The sequence below is a fragment of the Malurus melanocephalus genome, unplaced genomic scaffold (genome assembly GCF_030028575.1).
Source record: "Malurus melanocephalus ecotype Western Australia unplaced genomic scaffold, MMel_1.1 scaffold_327, whole genome shotgun sequence".
In the NCBI taxonomy this organism is placed as follows: domain Eukaryota; kingdom Metazoa; phylum Chordata; class Aves; order Passeriformes; family Maluridae; genus Malurus; species Malurus melanocephalus.
The window spans coordinates 543,450-567,748 of NW_026623559.1; the positions used below are offsets into that span (position 1 = coordinate 543,450).

General features: G+C 39.1%; 1 protein-coding gene across 2 annotated transcripts; it reads right to left on the reverse strand.

Annotated features, from left to right (window-relative positions):
• Nucleotides 1-574: 574 nt before the first annotated feature.
• RUFY2 (RUN and FYVE domain containing 2) lies at nt 575-24,009 on the reverse strand. Of its 2 annotated transcripts, XM_057377828.1 has the most exons (17): nt 23,803-24,009; nt 23,176-23,293; nt 21,917-22,018; nt 20,729-20,852; nt 19,043-19,104; nt 18,404-18,469; nt 16,576-16,645; nt 15,303-15,404; nt 14,738-14,854; nt 13,998-14,165; nt 12,712-12,809; nt 8,801-8,920; nt 6,898-7,027; nt 6,218-6,312; nt 4,883-4,931; nt 3,889-3,966; nt 575-3,029 (listed from the first exon to the last, which is right to left on the reverse strand). In XM_057377828.1, exons 1-17 carry the CDS (start codon nt 23,930-23,932, stop codon nt 2,886-2,888), a joined length of 1,773 nt encoding a protein of 590 aa, XP_057233811.1. In that variant the 5' UTR covers nt 23,933-24,009; the 3' UTR covers nt 575-2,885. The 2 variants fall into 2 exon arrangements, with proteins under 2 accessions (XP_057233811.1, XP_057233812.1); XM_057377829.1 differs by lacking the exons at nt 575-3,029; nt 3,889-3,966; nt 4,883-4,931; ... (1 more) ...; nt 6,898-7,027; nt 8,801-8,920 and adding an exon at nt 11,730-11,857.
• Between the last annotated feature and the right edge of the window lie 290 nt (nt 24,010-24,299).

A 24,299-nucleotide genomic window follows, 5' to 3' on the forward strand; every position in this document is an offset into this window, starting at 1 on the left:
GGAACTTGTTGCTCTTCAGAATTAAGGGGTTCTTGGTCTCTCGCCAGTAATGCTGAGCCATTTCCCAAGTGGCACTGTCAGGACCAGGTCATTCAATAGCAGGAAAAGCACCTTACAGTRAGGTGGAGGAAAGCCTGTTTGTACCGTGGGCACAGCAGAGAGCTAAAATCTGCCAGCTCTGCAGTKCTTCCTCGCTTGGGAACACCTGGTGTTCCATCTCAGGAGAAGGAGCCCTGACACCTGCCTAAGACTCACCTTTGGAGCGCAGGGTGGGGTTGAGCTCTTCTATACAAGCAAGCACTCTTAATTTCAGTCCCAGCCAACGCAATTCCACTGCAGGACAGTGAATCCTTCTGCCAGTCCTTCGTCCTGTAACGAGAGCAGCGTTCAGCCTTGAGCCCTTCAGCTCACTGCAGCAGCGTTTAAGTGGCAGAGGACTGGTTTCTGGGAGGAGAAGCTGCACKGAGGCTGCCCGGCCCTTGAGGCCGGTGCCGGTTTCGTGGCCGTGTATTGCAGCCTGGGCTGGGAGCTGCCGTGCTCTCTCCGGGCAGCGCCGGTGTTGGCGGCCACGTGAGGGCCGCCCGGAGTGCCGGGCGTTCCGTTCGCTCCCGGGCAGGCGGAGCAAAGCCGCTGTTAACCCTCCCTTTGTGGGGCGGGGGGCGGGGAGGAGCAGGAGGAGCTGCGGATCGGCTCCGGGTACTTGCTAACGCCCCCAGAGCAAGCAGGCAGAAGTTGTTTCATTTCCTTAGTGGAACAAACTGCTGCTGAACAGTTCCAGGTTCTCGTGGGTACCCCACAGCTCTTCCTGTGCTCTGTGAGAACGATTTCGAATCAAGAGCAGGGTTTTACAGAAAGATCAAGATACAGCACTGGTCACAGTGATGCCCCAAAACCTTCAAAACAGGCTAGTGAGTAGTTTGATGCCAGGGGAAATGAAACCACATGGAACATCCAGCACTCGTTTTGATCAAGGCAGAAGTCTTACCTGGAGTCAGTAATAGCAATCTGAATTAAACACTTTTCCCATGCACATAGGGCAGCAGAGAGGGGAGGAAAAGATGGCAGTTAAGTAACAGAATTCATTGCACATTATGGAAATGCACTATATTCTTACTTGAAAAGATTGCCTATTTAAAATTATTTTTGTTTAGCTGCATACTTTTTGTCAAGTTACTTACTAAAGCAGTACAGATTAGCTTTATCCTACATCAAACCCTGCTGCCTCCAATCCTGRTCCATGTAAAGCCCACCAGAAAACACTCTCAGGAGGCACATGAGCAGCACYTGCTTGTCTTTAGCAGGGTACCTCCCTCCCCAGCATCAGCAAACGCTTTCCAAGCAACTTGAACAAGTCATAATAAAATACAATACACTGAATTACAAATTTTAAWAAAGTGACATTATTCCCTTAGTTAAGTTGGAGATCACTTGTATTTATTTTTTTTTTCCAAAAATTATTTACAGATTTACAAGTATTTGTGTGATATTTTACAAAAAGTTATTACATCAGGTCATTTTAAAAACATTTTTCTTTACAAAAGCTACATAAGCAACTACATTGAAGTGTTAAAAAGAATAGGTGTGTTAGCTTTTAAGATATTCACTAAATCCCTATCCTCAGTGACAAAGCCAAGCTAAATGAAGTKCAAGGACAACTCAAAGACCTGTTAGTAAGCCTCCCCCTTTTGCTGTCAGTAATGCTACTCCAAGCCCACGGCTGAAGGAATTGTGGGGCTGATAAATCTGGAGCAGGGGGGTTCCAGGGCTGGAGTYCATCCCAGGAGTGACTAAAGGGAAGAGGGTACAGTGCACTGATGTGGAAATGAGGGCAGTTCATCAAAGGATATTATTTTTAATTGCCTRTGGAAAGAGCAAGGATTTTACATTCCAGCAAAAGTTACCATCAGTGTCAAGAGTGGTTAGATTCAAAAGGGCTCTTCAACAAAATGAAGTTTAGAAACCAACTCTGAAGGTTTGACAGAGATGGAGACAAAATAAGGAAGTGCCTTCCTGTCCAACACAGAAAGGATGTGGTCCCCAGTGTTTWATCCCAGTCTGTCCAGGTGGTTTCTAGAGCTATGCAGTGACTACACAAGCCTGACAGCATGACTTGCATGAAAAYAATGCAGAGACTTGTTCAAGGTTACAGACAATGTCAGCCAAGAGCTCTGTGGTGAACAGCTCTCTTTTAATGGAAACACATATATCAAATTCATAGTTCATTTGAAAAAATCATTCAGCAAAACACTCCTTCCTTCAGCAAGTGCCCTGAGGCACGGTTTGTTCTGTCTGACAGAGTCGCCCCTTACACTTGTGCACAGAACAGAGCTGCCCATACAACATTCTTGGATGTATCCAACCCTGATAATGAGGAAGTAAACAAACACATGGTATTTGGCAATAACTTCTCAGACCACTGCATTAATTGCCAAGCTTGTTTCCAGTGCAATTTAAAACCAGCTGGTTTAAAACTGCCTGGTTTTGCTTCACAGCAGCCCATCACAGGCATACTCAGAATTAGGTTGGGCTTGTGGCACATTAAGAGTATCACCTTTCTCCAGATCACCTTAACAACTCAAATACTCATCCAATACGAATTAACACTGAGTCTCCTGTATAAACTGCCCTGCTTCCTCCCAAAAGAGCTGCTGAGCCATTTGCAGACCAACATTCTCACCTGTTTTCTTCTTTTTCTATGTGCATTTTCTACATTTGAGTGTCATTTTCTCCATTTGTTTCAAGACGAAGCAGAGAAGTAACTCGTCCACACCTCAAAATTGCAACTCTACACTGCTTACCTGAAAGTCTGGAAATACTGCTGTACATACTTTAGTTGGTGTTGKGTTTTTTACAGGATGAGCTAAATACCAGAATTAATAAACACCTTATGGCACATTAGAAGAGCACCTCTGTATGAGTATTGCATGGCAGGAGTCACAGACCCGGACAGGCTTTGGTGAAGAGGGCAGAGGCAGTTCATTGTCAGAACAGGCATTGCAGAAGATCTCCCCACAGTTCCTACAGTGATGCTAAATAATGGGCAGAAGATTAAAAATGGAAATTTGCAATGGAAATGTACTTACTAACTGGATCCCAATAAACAATACACACACAGCAATCCAAAATGTAATTCCTTTCACTTCTCGGGTCTGAGAACAGAGTCCATTTTCAAAAGTAATTCATCTACATCCCAAACTGTGATGCAATCCCACACGGATGATGTTTGTTTGTCTAGGATTGCACCATGGTTGGATAGATCTAGACCTGTTTAGGACCTTTTTTTTAAAATATATATATATATATATATATATGGTTTGAAGATTTCATTCAAACCCTGGATTAAGAAAATATTCTGCTATATAAAAATACAGCTTGAGCAATGATATTCAATGATATCAAACCAGTGGATGCTTCTGTCAGGTAGCTGAATGAGATTTAACATTAAAAGATAAAGAAAAATTCCTGCACACATGAATAAAGCATGGAAATTAATGTTTTACTTAAAAATGACAAACTCATAATTTCTTAATCTTTTGTATAATAAATACCATAAAAAGATTTCTACACCTTTCAAATTCTAGCAGTGCCAGAGCTGATAAGAGTTTGAGATAACGATTGCACAAAGTAGTTAAATAATTTTTAACTAAATTCTTTTGTGGAATTTCACTGAGACATTGTTTCTTTTGAAATTTAGGCCCAGCTGCATTGTATGTATCAAAGAACTAGAAAAAATGTCTCAAAAATAACTCTGCATTCACCTGATCATTGACATTTCATGTCATACTCTCAGAGAATGAATAATTACATAATCTTGTAATAATAATTACATATGTAATAATAATTTACATATTTGTAAACAAGTTGGAAGAAATTTTGTTAAAGTTTTACCTTCCTTTTGGAAAGGGAAAATTCCTTTTCACACAGCTTGCAATGAGTGGCCTCTTTGTCCTTCAACCAAACCTGGCCCTGGAGAAAAATTATCATAATTAAATGTATCTGATGAAGTTAAACTTTGGGCTCCAGGGAACAAGACAAATCAAGAGCAGAACATTCACTGCCTGAATGCTGAGTGCCCTGGGACCAGTGTAATGTCACACAGACACTCTAAAGCAGCACAGGACTGCTCCAAAACACTGCAAAACCTGAGGGGATGAGACAGAGCAGGAATGGGTGTGAAGAAAACGTGCTCAAGGGAGGAAAGGTGGCAGTGGCTGAGCTGGAAAAGCAGAAAGGCATCCATGTCTCAGAGTGAAGCCTGCTCATCACATGGGAACAGTCCTCGAGATGCAGGGAAGCAAAAAAAACCAGGACAGTGCCAAGAACCGTCACCTCCTTCTGTCTAAACCACTTCATAAACCCAGGAATCTGCTCAACCRTTTTGGACACTGTGACTTGGGCTGAAATAAAATGCCAGGTGACACAGAAGTTGTGCAACACGTGCAGACAAAATCTCTGCTCGCCAGTGCTCCTTGCTATCTCCAAGCAAGTCCCAAACCTGTCACCATTACAGATCATATTTGATCAGCTTTGGTCCTACACCTTCATTCCTAGGATGATCAAATATTTATTGATCTCTGAGAAGTACTATGCAGGTTAAGCTCAGCTGGCTACACATTCTGTCCCAGATACACTCTGTAAATTATAGAAGGGTGTGTTCCATTGCAAGAAAAGAGACAAAATGCACAGCTGTGCATCAAACAAGAAAAATCAAAAGCAAATTTTTTTTCAGTGGATTACAGGGAGTCTGTGGTTCTCTTCCACTGCAGGAAGTCACACAATAAGCCTCTCTGGAGTAGCTGCTGTTGGAGAGAAGTGTTTTCCATGCTCACAAAAGATTCCAAAAGGAACAGTTAAAAGTTTCATTACTCAAAATGCTACTGACCTGCAGTGCTTTGTTCGCTTCTTTTATATCTTCTATTTTCAGCTTCGATCTAAAGAATAAGATAATCCTGTTTCAAACTTCTACATGGTCAGTTTTGGTCTGACAACTTAAAAAGTTGGAACTTAAAAAATTTTAAGCCAAGTCCTCTGAACGAGGGTACAAAACCACATTATGTCATTAGGAATAAGCAGCTTCCCCACAGCCATCCAGGGCCAACCCATTGAGAGCTGAGGCACAGGAGACACACACAGACTTATTCTACAGGGAATCAAAGGCCACATAAATCACAGCAAAACCACTGAGAAGACGGATCACTGAATGAAACTTCAACACCACATGACAATGAGGACAGTCATGCTGGCCAGCTGACCCCTTCCATCCTCTCCAGGYTGTGCTGCTTCTGCCTGGGGCAGAGCTCATTTCCTTCCCAGGGGCTGCAGGGGCAGTGTCCTGGATTTGGGCTGAACACAGGGCTGATAACACAGAGATGTTACACAGAGCTTACACAGATTCAAGGCCTTTTCTGCTCCCCGTAGGGACACACTGGGGAGGAGACTGGGAGTGATGGGAAGCTGGGAGGGAACACTGCCAGGACAGAGGATTCCACTGATCAAAGGGATATTCCAGACCATGGAGCTGATCCTCATGCTCAGTATAGAAAGTGGGGGAAAGAGGGAAGAGGGGGGGATGTTTGGAGTGATGGAATTTATCTTCCCAAGTCACCATTCCATGTGAGGGGACCCTCTCTCCTGGGGATGGTTGAACACCCATGGGCAGCAGTGAATGAATTCCTTGTTTTGCTTTGCTTGCACGTGTGATTTTTCTTTTCCCTATTAAACTGTCTTTTTTCCCTATAAAACTCTCCATGAGTTTTCCAGCTTTTACCTTTCCAATTCTCTCCCTGATCCCTGMGGTGGGGAAGTGAGTGAGCAGCTGTGTGGGGMTTRGTGTCTGGYTGGGGCTCAGGAAGAYCAGCACTGCYCTGCTGGAGCCAGAGCTGGCATCTTCCATTGGAGGCTCCTCTGGGAATACCACAACTGGCAAATCAGGCAACTGTTTTCACTGCAGAACAAAGACTGATGCCCTTCAAACTAGGATTTTCTGTTCACAGCACTGTCATTACCCAGGAGCTCACAGCCACCCCAGCAGCCAAAAATAAAAATGAACAGACCTGACCTAACTAGACACACTGACCTTTGATAATTGGCTAGTTATCAAAATAAAAATAATATTGTCATACACAGTCTAACCATGACCACTGTCCCTCTATTTTTCTTAATTCAAGTTTATGAGACAAAAAGAATAGGCRTAAATCATTATGAATAATGAAATTACTCGCTCAGCTTGGATGCCAGTTCTTGGAGAGCAGCTTCTTGGTCTTCACAGACGCTTTTCAGTTGCTTGTTCTTCTTCTGAAGTTTAAGGAACTCCTTAAAACAAAATGAGCAAATAAAATTAAATCAAATTATTCTCAAATTCTATCTGCCTACTGTYTAGAAAGCTGCTTCTACTGAAGCTAATCTTGTTGAGAAAATCAAGTGAATGAGTGATCCCTCACACGCTTAAGGTTCCAAATCCAACCTGAACAGCAGCTCCTCAGGATTAAACTCTCTTAGACCCCAAGAGATAATGAAGCATTTCTGCTTCTGTAGCCCACTCCAGGGAGAAAATAAATCCATCTGAGTGGAGAGCCCAAGGGCACTAGAGAGCCATGGATATAAAGTCAAGAGAGAAGCTGAAGCACTTTGTGGCCCAGGTGCACAGACAGAGCCTTCTACACAGCTGAGAAGGGAAAACAAGGATTTCATTTTTCCTTATCCAGACTACTGAGTTCTGATCTGAGGACTAAATGGGGAGTAAAAACCCCATGTTTTTCCTTATTCTATTTGTGAGAAGTCATTAATGTAACCTTTCTTACATATTTACAGAAATATTTAAAAATACCATGTCTACGTTCATCATTAACTTGGCAGTCAATTTCTAAATTACTCGTCAAAATTTGCTGCAAAATTTACTTTCTTAAGATTAACTATTTCTTGGGTCTCTGTTCTCAGATGAGATACAGTTTCCTTTTCCTTTTGAAGATCATCCTCTAGGGTTTGCCGCCACTCTTTTTCGATCTTCAAATCTGTTTCCAGCTGAAGCCTAGAATATGTAAAACAAAACAAAACAAAACAAAAATCACTGTGCACAACAGTATCATTTTTAAAAACAAAACTGAGTTTATTTCTGGGTGCTATTATCATAATAAACTATTGACTTACATGTTTTCTACAAGAGAAATAATGTGTCAACATATTGATATTTTAGATATCAGTATGATAAACAAAGCACTGTCACTTAGGAAATGCTTTTGAAGTATGTTTATTTAAAGGAAAAAGAATATGGCATAATTTTSAAGAGCTGACCTTTGAAATAAATGAGTAAGAGAAGACTAACCACAAAATTCTGAAGTATTTTTAAAACAAGCACAAGGCAAAGCCCCATTAACTTCATATAGCTTGTTTCTAAAATAAACCAAACCAACCAGCCAGTGTCATTGGTGATGCAGACAATGATTGCAGATATCTCTGATACCCACAGAAGTGATTTAATTTTACACCCTTAGATATGAATCTTCTATTTTAGACTAAGGTTATGGCATTTTGAACAGAACTGAAAATAAAGGAGGAAGGACTTTCAATTACTATTTTTATTGAGCTTTCTACACAGCTGAGGTTCAGCCTAAAGAGGGATGTAGATGCTATTAACTTAAGTCCAGTTAAAGGAATTAGGGATACTCTGATGGAAGAGCCATTCTAGCTGGAATTTTATATTGGTTTCATGGAAGAGCTGGTGTTTAGAATGTTGTGGAGAAACCAAAGGGTGGAAGCACACTATTCAACCTTCTAGATCGAAACTGTGCCAACACAGTAAAAGAGGGAAAACAAATCTCAGAGTATTCATGCAAGGTCTTTTGATGGGAAACCTATATCCACATTATTTTTTCTATTTTAAAACCAAACCCACTTTTAAAGGAAAGACTTACATTTTGGGACACTACCTCAGCATCTGGCTGGAAAAGAAGTGAACATGACCTGGAGGTTTCAGAACTGCAGAATTCTAAGGCTGGGGTCTGAACTGTTCTTTTGCCCAAATCTGCAGAGGTGACTGTGGTAGTAAAGTGAACATTTGTCATGACAGGTGAACAAGTGTATTGACATTCAGAGTTCTGAGAGAGGCAGGGGAGGGCTCATAACTGGATTKGAAATCACTCCTTTTTAAGCCCCAACCTTTGTGCCAAAGATTTATTTAAAAAACTGTTGTTTTATCTTCCCCAAGAGGGAAAATACCTGTCCCTACAGGGAGCTTTTAACGTTATGTATTTATTTAAATTAGTACTGAAGAATGGAAGAGGAGAAAGGCTAGAGGGTTGGCTTTTACAGTTTTTTAAACTTTTATGACTCCAGTAGATTTTCCCTTTTTATTTCCTGCGCAGTGGTAGTTAAACCACTTCTACCTTATTCTTAAGCTGGATCAATCAAACCATTGTTATGTTTCAGTTTATACTCACTCCTCTATACTTGTGGGCTTTGTTAAAAGTGGCTTTTACTACTACTCCACTACATATTTTCCCCACTTAGGATAATTTCCTCCTGAATTAAGCTGGCACTTTTAGGGAGGAAATACTGCTRTTCTTCCCCTTCCTTTCAAGCTGTAGGTCATTTCAGAGGTACTCAAAGCCAGCCTGGCTTCCTTGGAATGCCATATTTTCTTCTGCCTTGCTAGCACCTAACATGAAAATCTTTAGTATTTACATTCTGTTCAAAAGCATTTAACAACAAGAAGGCTGTATTAGGACACAGGACATATTGCAATGGAGAATGTTTTTTCAAACATTTTTCCGTGCATTTTTTCAAATGGGGAAGAAATACTCACAGCTGTTTCTCCTTCTGGGAGAATTCGTTCTGCAGGCTTTCAGATTTATTCACATATTCCTGTTTAAGTTTCTCATCCTCAGCCTCAGCCTCCATTTGAGCCTTCTCTGCTTGCTGCAATCTGGTGTAATTCAAATCAACTTTGGGTAAAACTGAAGCTAGAACTAGGGTGTAGAGGGTGAAGAAGACAAATAAAAGAAAAATGGGGAAATAGAAACATTTCTAAATAAAAACAAAGTTTGGGGGAAACTTACAAACTCAAACGAGAAATCCATACAATGCCTAGAGAACTAGCTCTTGGGTTTTCATATAGTAAGAGAGTAATCACTGTAAGTAATCACTGTTTTATTTTATGCTCATGAATAACAGGTGCCAAAGCATGATACATATTTTAGAATCGAAGCATACAACATGATGCTTTTCTTTTTCCTTCAGCATTATGTCCATGTGTTATTTTTGAAGCTTTTTTTTTCCCCCAAGTAAATCCTGTAAAAGTCCTTGGCTTGCACTAATCACCCATGAGGACAGGGCAGAGCATGTGTTGTGCAAAAGCAGCTCAAAACAATTGAGGCATATGGTTGTATACAGAGCACTGCAGTCAGACAGCAAAAAACTTAACTAGCCTAATACAACAAAATACACCCTGACAGGTCCCACTACATTTATACAACTACCTCAACTACATCGTATTCTTAAACTAATTTCAATAGTCTGTACTAAAAATAATGCATTCTTACACTGGTTAAAATAGCTCCCTACTATAGACAAATTAAAATGATTAATTGAGAAATCAGGGATCGTTTTTTGAGTATTTTCTTTCTGAATTCCAGGGGTTTGAACAGCTGAGAGTGCCCCTTTGGAATCCATTAGTTCACTGTGGTTCCTCTCTGCTTGGTTATCTCTTCAGAGTCAAAAAAGGTAGATGTAATGTAACAAAAGTAAAAGTACTAAAAGGGCACTTGTGCTATATCATGGCCACACCTGTCTGGAGGATAGGAGAGCCTGTAAAACACCAAACTGTTTCAAGAGCCTCTCAGGTAAGGGGTGGGAGGAATCAGTGAGATGGTTGATTGCTCACTTCCCAGCAGCTCACTGAGCACAGAGCAGCTCCCAACTCCCAGTGTCAGCTAAAAAGAAGATGTGTCAGCAATATGCCTGCATTTGTGCTTCTGCTGATGAAGTTGCACCAGAGGGAGTTTCCAAAAGCTGCCCGTAAACAAGTGAYAAAAGGCTGGAATGCAACTACCTTATAAAGGGTGCACTATCCCACTCAGCTACCCCAGGAGTTTTAAGAATGCTCCCAGTCACGTTTGCAAGGGTACTGCACAGAGGGCCAAAATACGGAAAGGAGACTATTGGYCAAAAGCAGGTCACTCCCCTGTGCAGAAGCTGAATGAAGCTACACAAGATATTAGCACCAAAAGCACGTTAAACCCTTCCTAAATCACAAAATCAACTGCACAGTTGTTTCCATGAGCGAAGGGAGCTTGTACCCAAAAGCTGCAGCACCATCCCCCAGCCCAGCACCAGGGCTGACTGCACTGCTGAAATTCAGACAGATGCTGAGCTGGCCCCAGTTTGCAGCTGGGTTTGGCATTCAGATGATACTGGGGCAGGTATTTCTTTGCATAGGTGACAGTGAGATGGACAAGGCTCCCATTTCTGCTATGGTCTACCTGTCRTTCTAGTGTTTCTGATGTGGATTTTCTTTGAAAATAGAAGATATTTATTTYTATTTTTCAGTACCCAGCCCATATTAAAGGCTCTTTACCTTTAGAACCAGAGTAGAAACCCTTTCTGTATCAATTCATCCTGTCCCCACTTCTGCAAACRCATTCCCTTCTGCTGCAAGACCCTGAGGTTATTTTCCCAGTCAACTTCCACTCCAAACTTCAGAGCAAACATTAGGAAGTGTGTTAGGGGCAGACAGCAGCCTTAACTCTTCTTTYTGCAGTGCAGGCAAGCAGCACCCCATAGCAAAAATACAAGGTAAAGGCTGCCTAATGATGGGTGGAGCGAGGGAAAAGGATTTGGGCACAACCCATTGATTTCAGTRTAGACACAGTCAGGCAAGATCCTCAGCTGACAAACAGGTTAGACAAGTTTAAGATCTGGGCCCTAAGAGTAGATCCTGCTCATTCCTACACCTTCCAGGGCAGCTGTTCTAGGCAGAAGTCACAGCTTCAGAACTTGCTGGAGCACTTGATCTCTGTCTGGAGCCCCACACAAACCAGGCTCTGAACAGTTTCACTCCATGAAAATATTTTACCTTTCATGACATGGGGGAAATGGAACTGTGCTTTAAATGTTTGATCCCCACCCCTTCACTGCACACACAGAACACGAATGTTGACACCACCCTTTCCTTACATCCATGGGTTCCACAGAGCTCAGCTCCTTCCCTCAAACTCCTGCCATTCTGTTTAAGAAAATAGTGCTAGTTACAACCACAAAASCCAGCAGAGAGCGTGCTTTTGGGATAAATACCAAAAAGTGGTATTTATAGAATACCACTTTTCAAAAAGTGAAAGGAATAAGCAGGGGAGAAGGGAAGTATTAGCCAGGAGGGCTACTTTTTAAATCTCTTAGTACCAAAGAACCGGAAAAATCACTAATTAGAAACAAATGTCGTAAAAATGTACAAAGTAAAGATATCTACCCTTTTAAAATAAAATTTGACAAAGAAATTATTAGATATCATTAGAAAACTAGCTTACATTTGCTTAATAATAGTGCAGTAATTTACTTTTTTTTTCTTTTTTTTTTTTTTTTTTAGGAGGGGTAAAGTGTGATCGAAGATGATGTTCTTTCAGAAAACAAAACAGAACCCAGCTACGACCAGTTACAGTGCAGGATTTCTAATACCACTTTAAAGGTTTAATTGGAAAATTCTCAAGTCCTATTTAATCAGCAATTAATTCTGCCGACACAAGAGAAGTGCAGGAGCTTTCAGAATGATATATCCTTGACAAGTTTATACTGGTGCTGAGCCTCATTGCTGGCACATTTGACGAATGACATTGCAATAGTCCTAGTTTGAGTTAACAGATCTTTGTCACTTCATGAATGCAGTGAACAAAAATCAAAGACAGATGGAGGCAGCAAAACAGTAAAAACAAAAATTGGGATAAAAGGATAAAAAGAAAAAGAAAAAAGAGGAAAAAAGGATGTCAATAAAAGAATATTCATGTCACTAATTTTTTTAATACATAAGCATGTTTTTCATAATCAGATTTAAATGAAAAAAAAGACATGTTGAACACCAACATGACAGGGTTTATGGATATGTACTATTTTACAATTATAAAGATTCATGTTGTACATAAGGCCATTAAATTAAAACATATGAATCACATCTTGCTATCATGTAGTACATGCAGTCTAACCATAACATAAATTTATATTCTGGAATTTCAGTCTTTCACTTTTCAACCTTTCAGGTGAAAACTCATTAAGTCATTGAAAATAATGACACTTCAAAGCAATGGACAACAATTATCACAGCTTCRGTGATCCTTGAAGGCATTAATGTTTATATTAAGCATATGCTTAAGTATAAGCAAGATTAATGCTTCAGTTTCTATTGCATTTCATTCAGGTGGGGGAAAAAAAGTAAGGAATAATGAATCAAAATCTTGAAACAACTGAAAAAACAACTTTTGATATCAGCATCAAAACCTAGGACCAGAAGAAATATGGTAGAGGAAGAAAACTGAAAGATTGTTTGCATTTAAAGTAAGTGCATTTGTCAAATGGGGAAAAAAATCCAACAGCAAAGCACTTATTAGAAGTTTCAGAAGTTTTGTTTTAAATGTTCTAGTTGAAAATTACATTTCAATGGCAACTGTAGGAATGCAGTAAAATGTAAGGAGGTGGAGTCATGAGTGAAGAGAAACAAAGATGGGGCTGTACCTTTGTTCTARTTGCTTCATGGCTGCATTAATTTGATTGGTCTTATCCTCTAATCGACTAATTATTTCATTCTTTTCTTTCATAGCATCTTCAGAAACCTGTGTTACAAAAGAGGTTAAAACTGAAATTGGTATAATTGCACCATTACCTCGCAAGGGCTTTTTCTTCAGTATCTGAAGGGGAAAATGTTGAAATGGCTTCGGGCTTTGATTCTTTTTAAGGATTACTCTCTAAAAAACCTTGATGACAGTATGTAAAATCTTTTGTCTAGAAAATTTGTCATTTTCTTACTACATTTCATTACTTTGCAAGGGTAAATGCTATTTAATAAATATAAATTTTYCCCTTTGGTTTCCTTCCTTAATCACTTTAATTACTAATTAAACTAATTAATCACTTTAGAAATCAACTCAAATTTGCTAATCAAGTAGCCCATTAGAACCTTACCAATGAAGAGCAAAGAGCTCAGTCCAGAAAATCACCAAGGCTTTCCTACAAATGAAACCTCCCCAGATCCTAACACTGGAGAACATTCTTATTTTTCTCTCCAGCTCTATCTGTATTTGTCATCCTCTGGTCCAGTTTCCTCACAATTGCAGATGAAAAAGTGGAATCYTTAGTTCATCACTTCAATTGTCTCTGCAGCATCCTAATTTTTCCCCTTATTCTCCYACGGATTTGACTGGTTTCTTGTGCTGGTTTGATAACATATTCCATAAATCAAATTCATGTTCTGCATAAAYATTTCACTGGTATTTGGTCATTTGTTAACTGAATTTGCGGTCTCTGAGATCCCTACTCTCCCAAAGAAGGCATTTCATTGTTAGAGATTTTCTTAATTTGTCAAAAGATTTAAAAAATAAACTGAAAACTGCAATTAGCTTTTTCCATTTAACGTAATATTGTCTTCCTTTYCTTACTTTGGAAGGCCAGGGCTTCTCTTCAACTCCTCACTATGTGCCTACATTCTTCTGGCTTTTTWATATAACACAGGCCAAAAAAAAGTTATTGTTACAGTGCACTATTATTCTCTCTATTTCACACAGGATATTAATAGGCCATGATCTTATCCTTATGCTCTTTTCTTCCCTAAATCCAGTAAGAGACTGCCTTAAGAAGGTCTTTGTGTGGAGTTATGCTTACATGGGTAATGTTCCAAAATGTCAAGCTGACCTAAGAAACAACAGGAAACCAAAACTCCAGGAACAGCAGCATTTAACCGAACAGAATGGTAATTTCTCTCACTTTGATCCTTTCAGCAGTTTAASAGCAGATTGTCCCTTTACCTGCAGCTTTTGATACATTTCCATGTTAATGGCTTTCACTTCATCAAGCTGCTGCCGAAGGCCGATGAGGGTGTCCTGCTTCTCATGGATATCCTTCTCCAGCAACTTCATGGCAAGCTCAATCTCATGTTTCATACTGACTTGAACCACTAGCTCATTCTCCATATCCTAGAAAACACACACAATGCAGCACAGAGYATTTTAATAATCATGGAATATTTTCATTTTTGTTTTGAAACTCCTAAGAGAGTTGTAGCACCACCTATTTTACCACTTAAGAAATTCTGCCCCTCTTTAACTTTGCAAATTATGCACTACACAAATGTTACAYTCACATAATAACTGACCAGTGGGGATTTTTAACACTGGGAGAAGACAGCTGAGATTGTAAATTACWCAGCCAGTGTTGCACAGGGTTGCCTAAGTATTAATTACAAAAATTGAACTAAAGTATTTGTATTTTCACAAGAAAGGTTTAGCATAGATAGAGAGCATACAGCATTGCTAAAAACTTACTGAAAAATTTATCAAAGAAAAATGTRTTTTCTTCACTGTTCTCYAGCAATATTATTATAGAAACATTGRTGCTCTGTAAAAAATCCCTTTTTAYTATAGGCAATTAGAGAAAARGCTATTAAGGCAATTAAAGGCAGCATCTAAACTCAACAAAACKAGAACTATTCCTGTTGTGMCTGTTGTGCAGCCTCATCTCTGCAGAGCTGCAGTGCAGGAACACTCACTTGGCGCAGCTGTGCCTCCTCCCGGAGCTGCCTGCGTGCCTCGTTGTACATCTCATCCAGGCCCTGCCTGGAGTGCTTGTAGGTCTGAAGTTCTGCTTCAACATCCACTTTAGTTGCCTACAAAGATACAGAGATTCCGTCTTTCCCCATCACAAGTTCAGCAGTTTAATGGCATGAATTTAATACGTATTAACGGATCTAATGGCATTAATTTAACACGTTCTTCAAGCASAGGACAAACATGGAAGGAGCTGCTTCTGCTCTGTGGCCATCAGTTTTATAGTGAGAATTGAGTAAAATTAGCAAAATTAACATGGAGTACTGTTCTCTTTCAGTGGCACCTGAATACACAAAATGTGCATGTGGTTATAAAACTATTTAGTGTCCTAGAATTTTAATTTACTTATGCCAGTTAYAAAGCTCCACAGATTTAACAGGTTCTTTCCCTTATGAAAGTTCTTTCAGATTTGGACAAGTTACAGCTTACTTCAAGTTGAGATGTACAAACATCTGAATGGAAATCAACCACATTGTTACAATATTAAATGTGGTAAAGTTAACGTACCTCTAGATGATGCTGTGTTTTCATTAAAATCAGAGTATTTTCACTCCTTAGCTGATGGTTTTCTTCCTGAAGTTTAATTATATTGTTTTTGGCTATTGCTAACTGGAGAAAAAAAGAAAAAGAAAAGCAGTGTGACTTTTGTGAGGAGAAATAAAGAAAAAACATTCTGATGAATGTAACACCAGGACATTCCCTGCTCTATTCTCCCCGTCTGCCAAACAGAGGATTAATTATTTTTGAAGAAAACATAAAGCTCCTGGTTTTATTAATGAGTCACGTTGATTACACAGCAGCAGCATATTCAGGATATCTCACTGTTTCATGGCTGGTCAAGAACATGTTTTCTTTTCATTGCTTCATTATGATTTAAAGACCCTCAATTCTCTTTCCTCCTGCTCAATTTTTTTTCCACATGTCTTCAAGTTCATTGAGCTTTATTTCTTTTTTTGGTATCTTGGGATATCATATGGAGCAGCTTCCACAGGAAAACCTCCCCCCCACAGAAAACAAACACATTCACAAAAGATGAAACTTTATAACTGGGCCCRACACTATATACCTGAATGTCAGAATTGTAAACCAAAGGATCCAGATAGGTGGACAGTTGGGCTGAAGGCTTGTAAAGGAGTCAGAATACTCTGAGAATTAACACTCGGAAAAAAATGTTTCCCCTCTAGCTGGATCCATTATTCCAAGAGTGAGCTAGCTGTCCCCTCAGMAGCTGAATTCAGAGTTTTCAATTTTCCACTTCATTAACTAAAAAAGGTGCTCTYTCTTATAAAGCTAAAAATATTGGAAACTAGTCAAGCATCAAAGATAACCAGAAATATAGGCAATAAACACAAACCCAGAATCAGACAAGTCTAAAATCTGTAGATGAGCGTACAATAAATAAACCATCCCTTGGCTAAAGCTGAGAACTGGAACAGAAATTGCTTGGTGAACTASTTTCTGTGTCTTTGTAGCAACTGGTGTCATCCATTCTGGACTAGTCATCTGCACAAATCAGACTGACAGCTGGCACTAAGAGAGGATTCTCTTCTCATTTTGTCRAAAGTTGGAAATTGCAATGTTCTACAGAATGATTATACTGATACTACAGGCTACCTGGCAAGCTGACATAAATCCCTGCAGCTACTGCCCCTTTCCTTTAGGCCAAAATAAAGGTATCTGAACATATTACACAGGACTTCCATAGATTCAAAAAATGTAATCATATTTAGGAAAACAGCCTTTGAGAGAAAATGATGTTATGCATAACATGAAATAGTACCTCTTCTATCAGTTTAGTGTTTGATTTCTCCAGTGAGTCAACTCTTGCATGTAGACTGCTCACTGTGCTACTGAAAGATAAAAAGAAACAATGTTATTCAAAATTACATCAAAACTCAACCAACCCAGCTCAAAAGCTTTAATGCAASGTACAGTGATTAATGGCTAAGAGCTAAAAGGTCTATTCACATTATTGGAGGTTTTCCTAAATATAAGAAAATTACTCTCCTTTGTTGAACATTTATATACTTCTTTCCAATTCCCAGTCATTTAAACTCCTGGCTGGCTGTAACTTCCCAGGTACTCACCCTTTSCTTTATCCTCAAAACCATATTTCATCCAAAAGATAAAGGAGTTCCCTTAAAAGTCAACCTCGGTGTTATTTCTCCCCTATATAACAAAATAATTTCCTGGATTCTCTTCCTCCGAAACACATTTCTCCTATAAAATAATTTGTTTCTTTACCTTTTTTGAGATTTGTCCTCAGACTCTTTCTGGATGCTTCTTGACTTCACTTAGGAGTCTCGTCAGAATTTTATTGCATTTTATTACTTTGCTGTTTTCTATAGTATCAATCTGCATCCAAGCCTTTTCCATAATCTGATTGCCTATTTCTGCAGGAAGCACCTTTTTTTTCAGGCTGTACTTCACATACAGGAAAATGGAAAACCTATCCTGTAACTCCTTCTAGTTTTTCACATATTTCTCTGTGGTGTCCTCAGAAGCTGCCACTTCATTAACAGCAGGATAGAGAAGATTAATGCATTTTAGGATGTCTAAAAAGGAGMAGCTGAACTGAAGTAAAATAGGAGAGTTGCTGAGTCACTGATCTGGCAGGCAGTTCTATGTGTAAACCAGCACACACAAACTCACAGAGGCTCGCCTGGATAATGACACCCCACAACCACCACTGTTCTTAATTGTGATAGTTCTTTTCTCCTCCTTTACTCTCATTTTGCTCATATTTGATATGCTCAGTTTTTCTGTGCTGTTGAAGGCTTCTGCTCAGTRACTGACACCATTTCAAAGCAGAGTATCTTTACTCCAGCAGAAGCCTCATAGTAACCAGTGATCCAGATTACCAGCATTAAATATTTAAAAAGATGATTACATTTCAAAAAGGGATCAAGGTCAGCTGCACCACAGATTCTACAGAAGTTCCTTGTGGCTTTGTTGTTTGGTTTTGTTTTGCTGAGGTTTTTTAGGTTTTTAGCTCCTCACCTGTTTAATTTTGTACAATATTCTTCAGAGAATTTAACTCAMTGCTCTCCTATTTGCACAGTGGTGGACTGGGTTTGCTCCATCAGCAAAGGAAGGGCCAAACGCTGCTTTCCTGAAAACTGTTTCAACAGGAACCACAACCTACCACATACAAGTAGCTTCTAGCAAGAAATGAGCTTATTCAGTTTCAGTTCTAGGCATTAAAGTCACAAACTAAAATATTCCGAAAGGCAAACAAACAAAAACATACTGATTCACCAGAACACTGAAAAACACTTTTTCTGAACTGTTAAACAGAGCCCAGTCAGAATCCAGATCAAGCTTTTCATGTCTGTGAAGTTATGAATCTTGAGGACTTTCACCAACTTTGGCCTGTTGTTTGGCTGTTTCTTTCAAGAATAAAGGTTTTGACTGTCAAAARTAAAAGCATGAAAACTGACACTTCCTGAGTCTCTCAGGAGTGTGTCTTTTCCTGCTTCATTAAATCTTCATCTAAACATGGAGAATTTGCAGGTCTTTCTCTGAAGTTCTCTCAAAGCTGGTAAAACAAAAGGCATTTATTTACCTGTAAGCCTGCCCTGACACCCACACTTCAAAGTAATACTTACTTTAGTTGCCTGTTTAGTTCYTCAACATAATTCTTTTGGTCCAATATTGCAGCAATCTGTACATTTCTAAAGYAAGCACAAAATAAAATTACTTTAACAAAACAACATACTAAGCTATGGACTGAAAATATACATATTTACCATATGCAAATGTCCATCTGAATTGTRTTTTTAAAAAGAAAGGAAGCAACTTCATCTCACACTCATGAAGGCAACATCGCATATATCAGTGAGAGACAAAAAAATCCAATGCTTTAACTGCAAACATTTCTCTACATGAAACATGACATATGCAGTCTGAAAAGGAAAAGTATGTTTATTTACCCTGCCACTATTCTGGTTATTTGAAACTCTGACTAAATCCTAAACTGAAGGCTTAAAGGTCTGCAGGTTCCTTTTCACTGCCACCTGGCAAGCCTCCACTGCTTGGAGGCAGCAGGTGATGCTGCTGAGGTTTGGTTCAGACTGCAAATATTCTTCCAGCTAACTGCTAACACAGTACAACACACTGTGGCATTTTTCTCATGATCAGAAGATTTCATTCAAAAAGGAACCTGACTTATTTCTACAAAGAACAGGGCCCCAGCCAAGAAATGGTTTGTTAACATGCAAAATCAGAGGTATTTGGTGAGGACGTACCTTTCTTTACCCCCAATRTCATCATCACTCTTCAAATACACAGAGAAATCAATCACACCGACCTAAGGAAAAGCAAATGTACAGTTTCATGCCATACAAAGAACTGCTGTCACTATTTACAGCCTTGTACTTATGCAGTTGATAAAATCTCAGTTACAGCATTTTTAGATTGGTCCAGTCTCAGCCRGAAGATGAAAAACCTCAACTTTAAACAAGATTTTACTAAGTTTAAAATTTACTTGATTTAGACAATGCTMTCCTGTCAGGTTCCTGTCTGTTCTTTCCATGTCTTTTCTAAAGAGTCTCTTTTTCCATGTCTTTTCTAAAAAGCTATTTAAAAACATTTTTTTTCTTATTAAAAGCAAAATACCATCTCTATTAAATATGGTAAAATATTCTAGCTRTAAAAGTTTCTTCATTTCAATCCACTGCATGGATTTCATTTCATTTCACTTCATTTCAATATGGCTGCATGAACACATTCCACCACTAAGTAGATTTTTTTTTTTTAATATAATATACAAAACTATGCTGCTGGCTGAAACTTCCATCAACCTCCAGAAATTTGCCTTTCCGCTCAATAAAACCTGCTGCTTCTCGCTGCTCTGAGAATGTGCCTTCTTTACTCTTCACAAACAGAATTACTCTGGACATTTTACAAATGCCAAGTTTGGACAAATTGCAATCAGGATCTCATCTGCACATCCACTACTACCTTGTCAAATCGAGTTTTATCTCTCATGCAGCGAGGCCACCGAGTGACCTAGATAACAGAGACACAGCTAGCAAGAGATTTGGTGATCTATAAAACACCTATTTCRTTCTCAACACCCAGAGCAAGTTGAGATATTTTCTGTAATTCCAGGCCTGTCAATCTTCTTTCTCACAAGGTCAGTAGCTAAAACTAATACTGCAGAGGAACTAGAACAAACAACTGAAGACAACTTAACCACGTGATTCAAAAGCACACACACCCAATTAGCTGTAACTTCTCTTTCCCAGAGGAACTGTTTTTTTTATCAAATATATGCTGCTGAATACAGTAAAAATCCCTTCAACTACTATGATATTTTTTCCATAAAGAAGCTGAAAAAAATAATCAGAGCTGAACACAGTCTACTTTTTTCACAAATACCTGTGCATCTGACTTTAAACAGAATCTGTTAATATTTTCTTGGAAAAGATTAAGGTTAAAAGTCAAAGCCCATTCAAAGTGGGAAGAATTCCAAGTCTTGCTTCGCAGAATCAAAGTAGTCACACCCTCTTAAGAGGCCGCAAGAAAGTGTTTATTTCAGGTCTTTGTATCATTCCAGTGATGTTCCAGAACAACAATAAATGAACCAAGCAGGGTAAACTGATCATGGAATGATACTTGTCCCCCAGAGGAAAAGGATGGGTCACACAATTCAGAGAGAAAGAACTCTGCAGTGCAACTGCTGCTCCCATTGGAGGACAAAACACCAAACTTCACCCTTGCACTCTGACTATTATCTCCATCTAAAGGTCTGGGACAGCAGCAAATAATGAGGTCAAGGCAACATCCCCACAGATCCAGAAGCTGGATCATCACACCCTGAACAGTCTCTAATAAGATTTCTAACAAGTCACAAGTTCACAGTAACAAAATTCACTGCACAGGAAAATGTCCCTGATTATACATACATTCCTTTACCTGGAGGGACTTACTTGTGAATCCAGGTCTTCTCCCTTCACACAYAGGTTGGCATCAATCACATTCAGCCCAACTAAGAGCCCAACAATAACTGCTCCTTCCTCCTCCATCATTAGTGCATGATACTCGTAAAACTCACTGTGTTGAAGGAGAAAATTGCATCTTACTGGTTCATTCATTATATATAGACCAAATAAATTAATAATAAGTGACATACGCATCTAAATTTGCTCTTATTGTAGCCTTACTACAACATCCTTAAAGATGAACTGGGCCGGCCCATACTTTCACCTCATAAATATTTGAAAATTCAAAGTGCATGGCTTGTCTCAGAGGCTATTAAAAACAAGGATACTGCCTTTGACTCCAGATGGCTTGGACATTGTGTGCGTGTGTGCGGGGAAGTGGCAAGATTTACTTTGCCTTTAAAAGAAAACCAAAAAAAGCCAGAAAAGACTCTTCCCTACACCTGCTATTAACCTTTTTTGAAGAGGATACTGCTACAGATTGGCAACATTGAGTCAGACAACTCCTATGTTTTTAAGAAGCACTGCAAGCAATGTAAAAAGAAGAATGGTAAAAAAATTACCTTATATGAAAAAATGTCTGGACTTTAGTGAATACATGCTTGAAATTCAAGAGGCCAAGGAAGAGATTAAATGGATGTAAGAGAAACATAAAGGTCTAAAATGCTAACAAGGTTTGTAAAATATAAATAYTTCACTAAGCAATAGCATASCAGCACTTTCTCCTCCTAGCACATKTWAAATAAAATTTTAGATTCTATGTAACAAACTGTGTCTTCAATGGAAAAGTCCTTAGCTGCTGACCACAAATGACATCCTCACACACCAGCATTATCTGGGCATACAAAGTAAGTCTTAAAAATATGTATAGCTTATAAAACTGAAATTCAGATGAGAAGTATTTTCTCTCTCTCTGTGCTTCAATTACCCCATCAGGCAGGAGAGAAGTTATACTAGAAGAGGGCAATGCCAGTGTTAGAACTGTTAAAGGAGTTGAAAGCAAGAGCCCCACATTTGATGGCAGCTCAGTGGAAACCACACACACGGTAGGGATCAATTCACCTCCTCTCCAGAGATTTCCAGTGATTTTCTGTATGGTGGGGGAATGCAGGATTCTTTTTTAGGAGACTAAACCTCTAAAAATAAATTACAAACAAAATCTAATGAACTATTTACCTGAGGAGATCTCTCTGAATGATTAAACAGCGAAGGTAATCAGCCATTTTCTTCTGCATCAGTGCCAACCGTAACCAGGCCCGGGCACGGCCCAGCGGYGTCCTGGAACAAAGGGCATGAAAACACACAGTCCCAAATTAATCACATATTGGTTAAGTCATTAAYACCTTATCAGTCTACTGGTGCAGCAATTGGTGTTTATGAAGGAGTATTTTCACCTATTAGTTGAGCATCACCATCCAAGAAGCCATAATGTTTAGGCTTTGACTCCAAGCTTTGCAACAACAGAAAAATTTTCAGCTTGGGARAAAACCCRGGAAAAAATGGGAATATAGAATGCACAAGAGCCTGATATTCTTGAAAGTCCTGTTTTCTGCTGAAGTGAAATGTTTGTGACAGTTGAGACACCTTTCTGCAATTTGTTTATAAAGAGCTCAGGTGAAGTGCAAGAAAATGAACCAAATTGCCCACAACAAGTCACCATGCTGATCCTACTGTCTGACTCCATCCAACACGTACTGAATCCTACCTTTAATTAGGTACAAATTCAGTGCTGTCTTAGGAAGACAATGCAAAAAGAGATGAAAACAGATCTAACTGGCAAGCACTAATGTCAAGCAAACTAAACCTGTACTTAAGAACTTCCTCTTCTAGTGCATGCATACTTACAGGTTTTAAGAACATAAATAAAATTAAAGCAACCTCACAAGGYATATTAGGGTAGGAAGAAAGCAACCTTAGTAAAGGTTATTATTTCCTCTGGCCTGCCAYGAGAGTAAATAATAATTTATGCACAGCTTATGTGCTTTACATAAGGTCCAAAGCTATAAATTAGAACCCTTATGCTGCCATATACCAATCAATGTGTAACCAAGCCCTTYTGGAATTTAATGTACAGCCAATTAYAAAGCTAAACACAAAGGCAGAGTGCAGTGGAATGGGAGGAAAACGTATTTACATCTGAGTAGGACTCTGAAAAGCTGCCTCATCCTTTCCTCTTTGTTATGTCACCTTTTGGGTTTATCCAGCCTCTGCTGACTACACTCACTAATGTTTGMTGCAGTTCCAGATTGCAGAATGACTGATACACACCCTGCTTCTTTTTGCATTGTTGTTATCCACCTCCCATTCACCTGTGCTCTTCCCAACATCATGACCTRGCTGTTCAAAGGCTTGATTATTGTCAAATGAAATCATGAGACACCWGCAAATTCTCACTCAGGTCCTTTATCTTCCTGCTGCATTTTACCAATACTTACTTTAGGCCAGGTAAATCTCTGACACTTGCTGCTATTTCCTCAGCTTCTGGATATAATTTCTCCACAAGTTCCAGAGGACCCCAGATGGTTTTATTGTAACTTAGAAAGGATTTTCTTACTATGGAAAGAAAAATTAGGTAACTGAATTAATTGGAATTACTACAGGAGCTTACTTCAAAATAGCTGGTGTGTGAAAGGGTTAACTACTGAGTCCAGACTCCCAGGTAACTCTTAACTGAGACACTGGTCAGTTCACCAGTATCCAAACAATCCAATATCCAAACTTCCAAATTACTTTGCTGTGAATATAAAATTCATGTGCTAGAAAAAGTTAATATAAAAAGGATGTTCAGCTAAAAATGTACACTACAGAGATACATGCAGATATAGATGGTAATCCCTGGACCACTTACAACCAATGATGCTYAAAAGGACAAGTTGGTAAATGTGGAAATATATGTGGTGAAGAATTAATAATTACACYGTTCATGATAAAAGGTGACCATTTATATATTTTTTTCAATTCTTCATTCAAAATGGCATATTTTTTTTATCTACTTCAAGTAAGAAAGGAAGAAAAATGACATGTTTGGGATGACAAATATGCAGCTGGACCAATTACCACACCTTTCAGGCCGTGCTTCAGGCAGTGCTCCATGACAACAAAGAACTGCTGCAAAGGTGGGTAGTCAGAATCCAGAGTGCGGCCAAAGCTCAAGGCTGATTCAATGAGTCCTTTGATACTCAATTTAGCCATGTTCAGTAAATTTGCTCTTTCTACAGCGGTAGGGTCCTTTACAGCTGAGAAAACAGAGAAAAAATTGTTATGGTTCAAGTTTTAGGAGTCACACAATGTAATAAAATGCTTCATAGCCACCTTGTTCAAAGAAAAACTTACCATAACCTAATAAACTCAACAAAACAATTCAGTAGGTGCTATAAACCACCATGTTTTAGAAAAGCATCCAATGCAAAACACATTCTAATGTTTTAACAGGTGAATGAAAACCTGAGACTGGAAATGGCAGTCCTTAGGAACCATGTTGTCTCAGCAGGTCTCAGAAGCAGCCATTCACTGCAATTTAACACAGGCACCTCTGCTGCACTCCAAACTCTGCTGCATG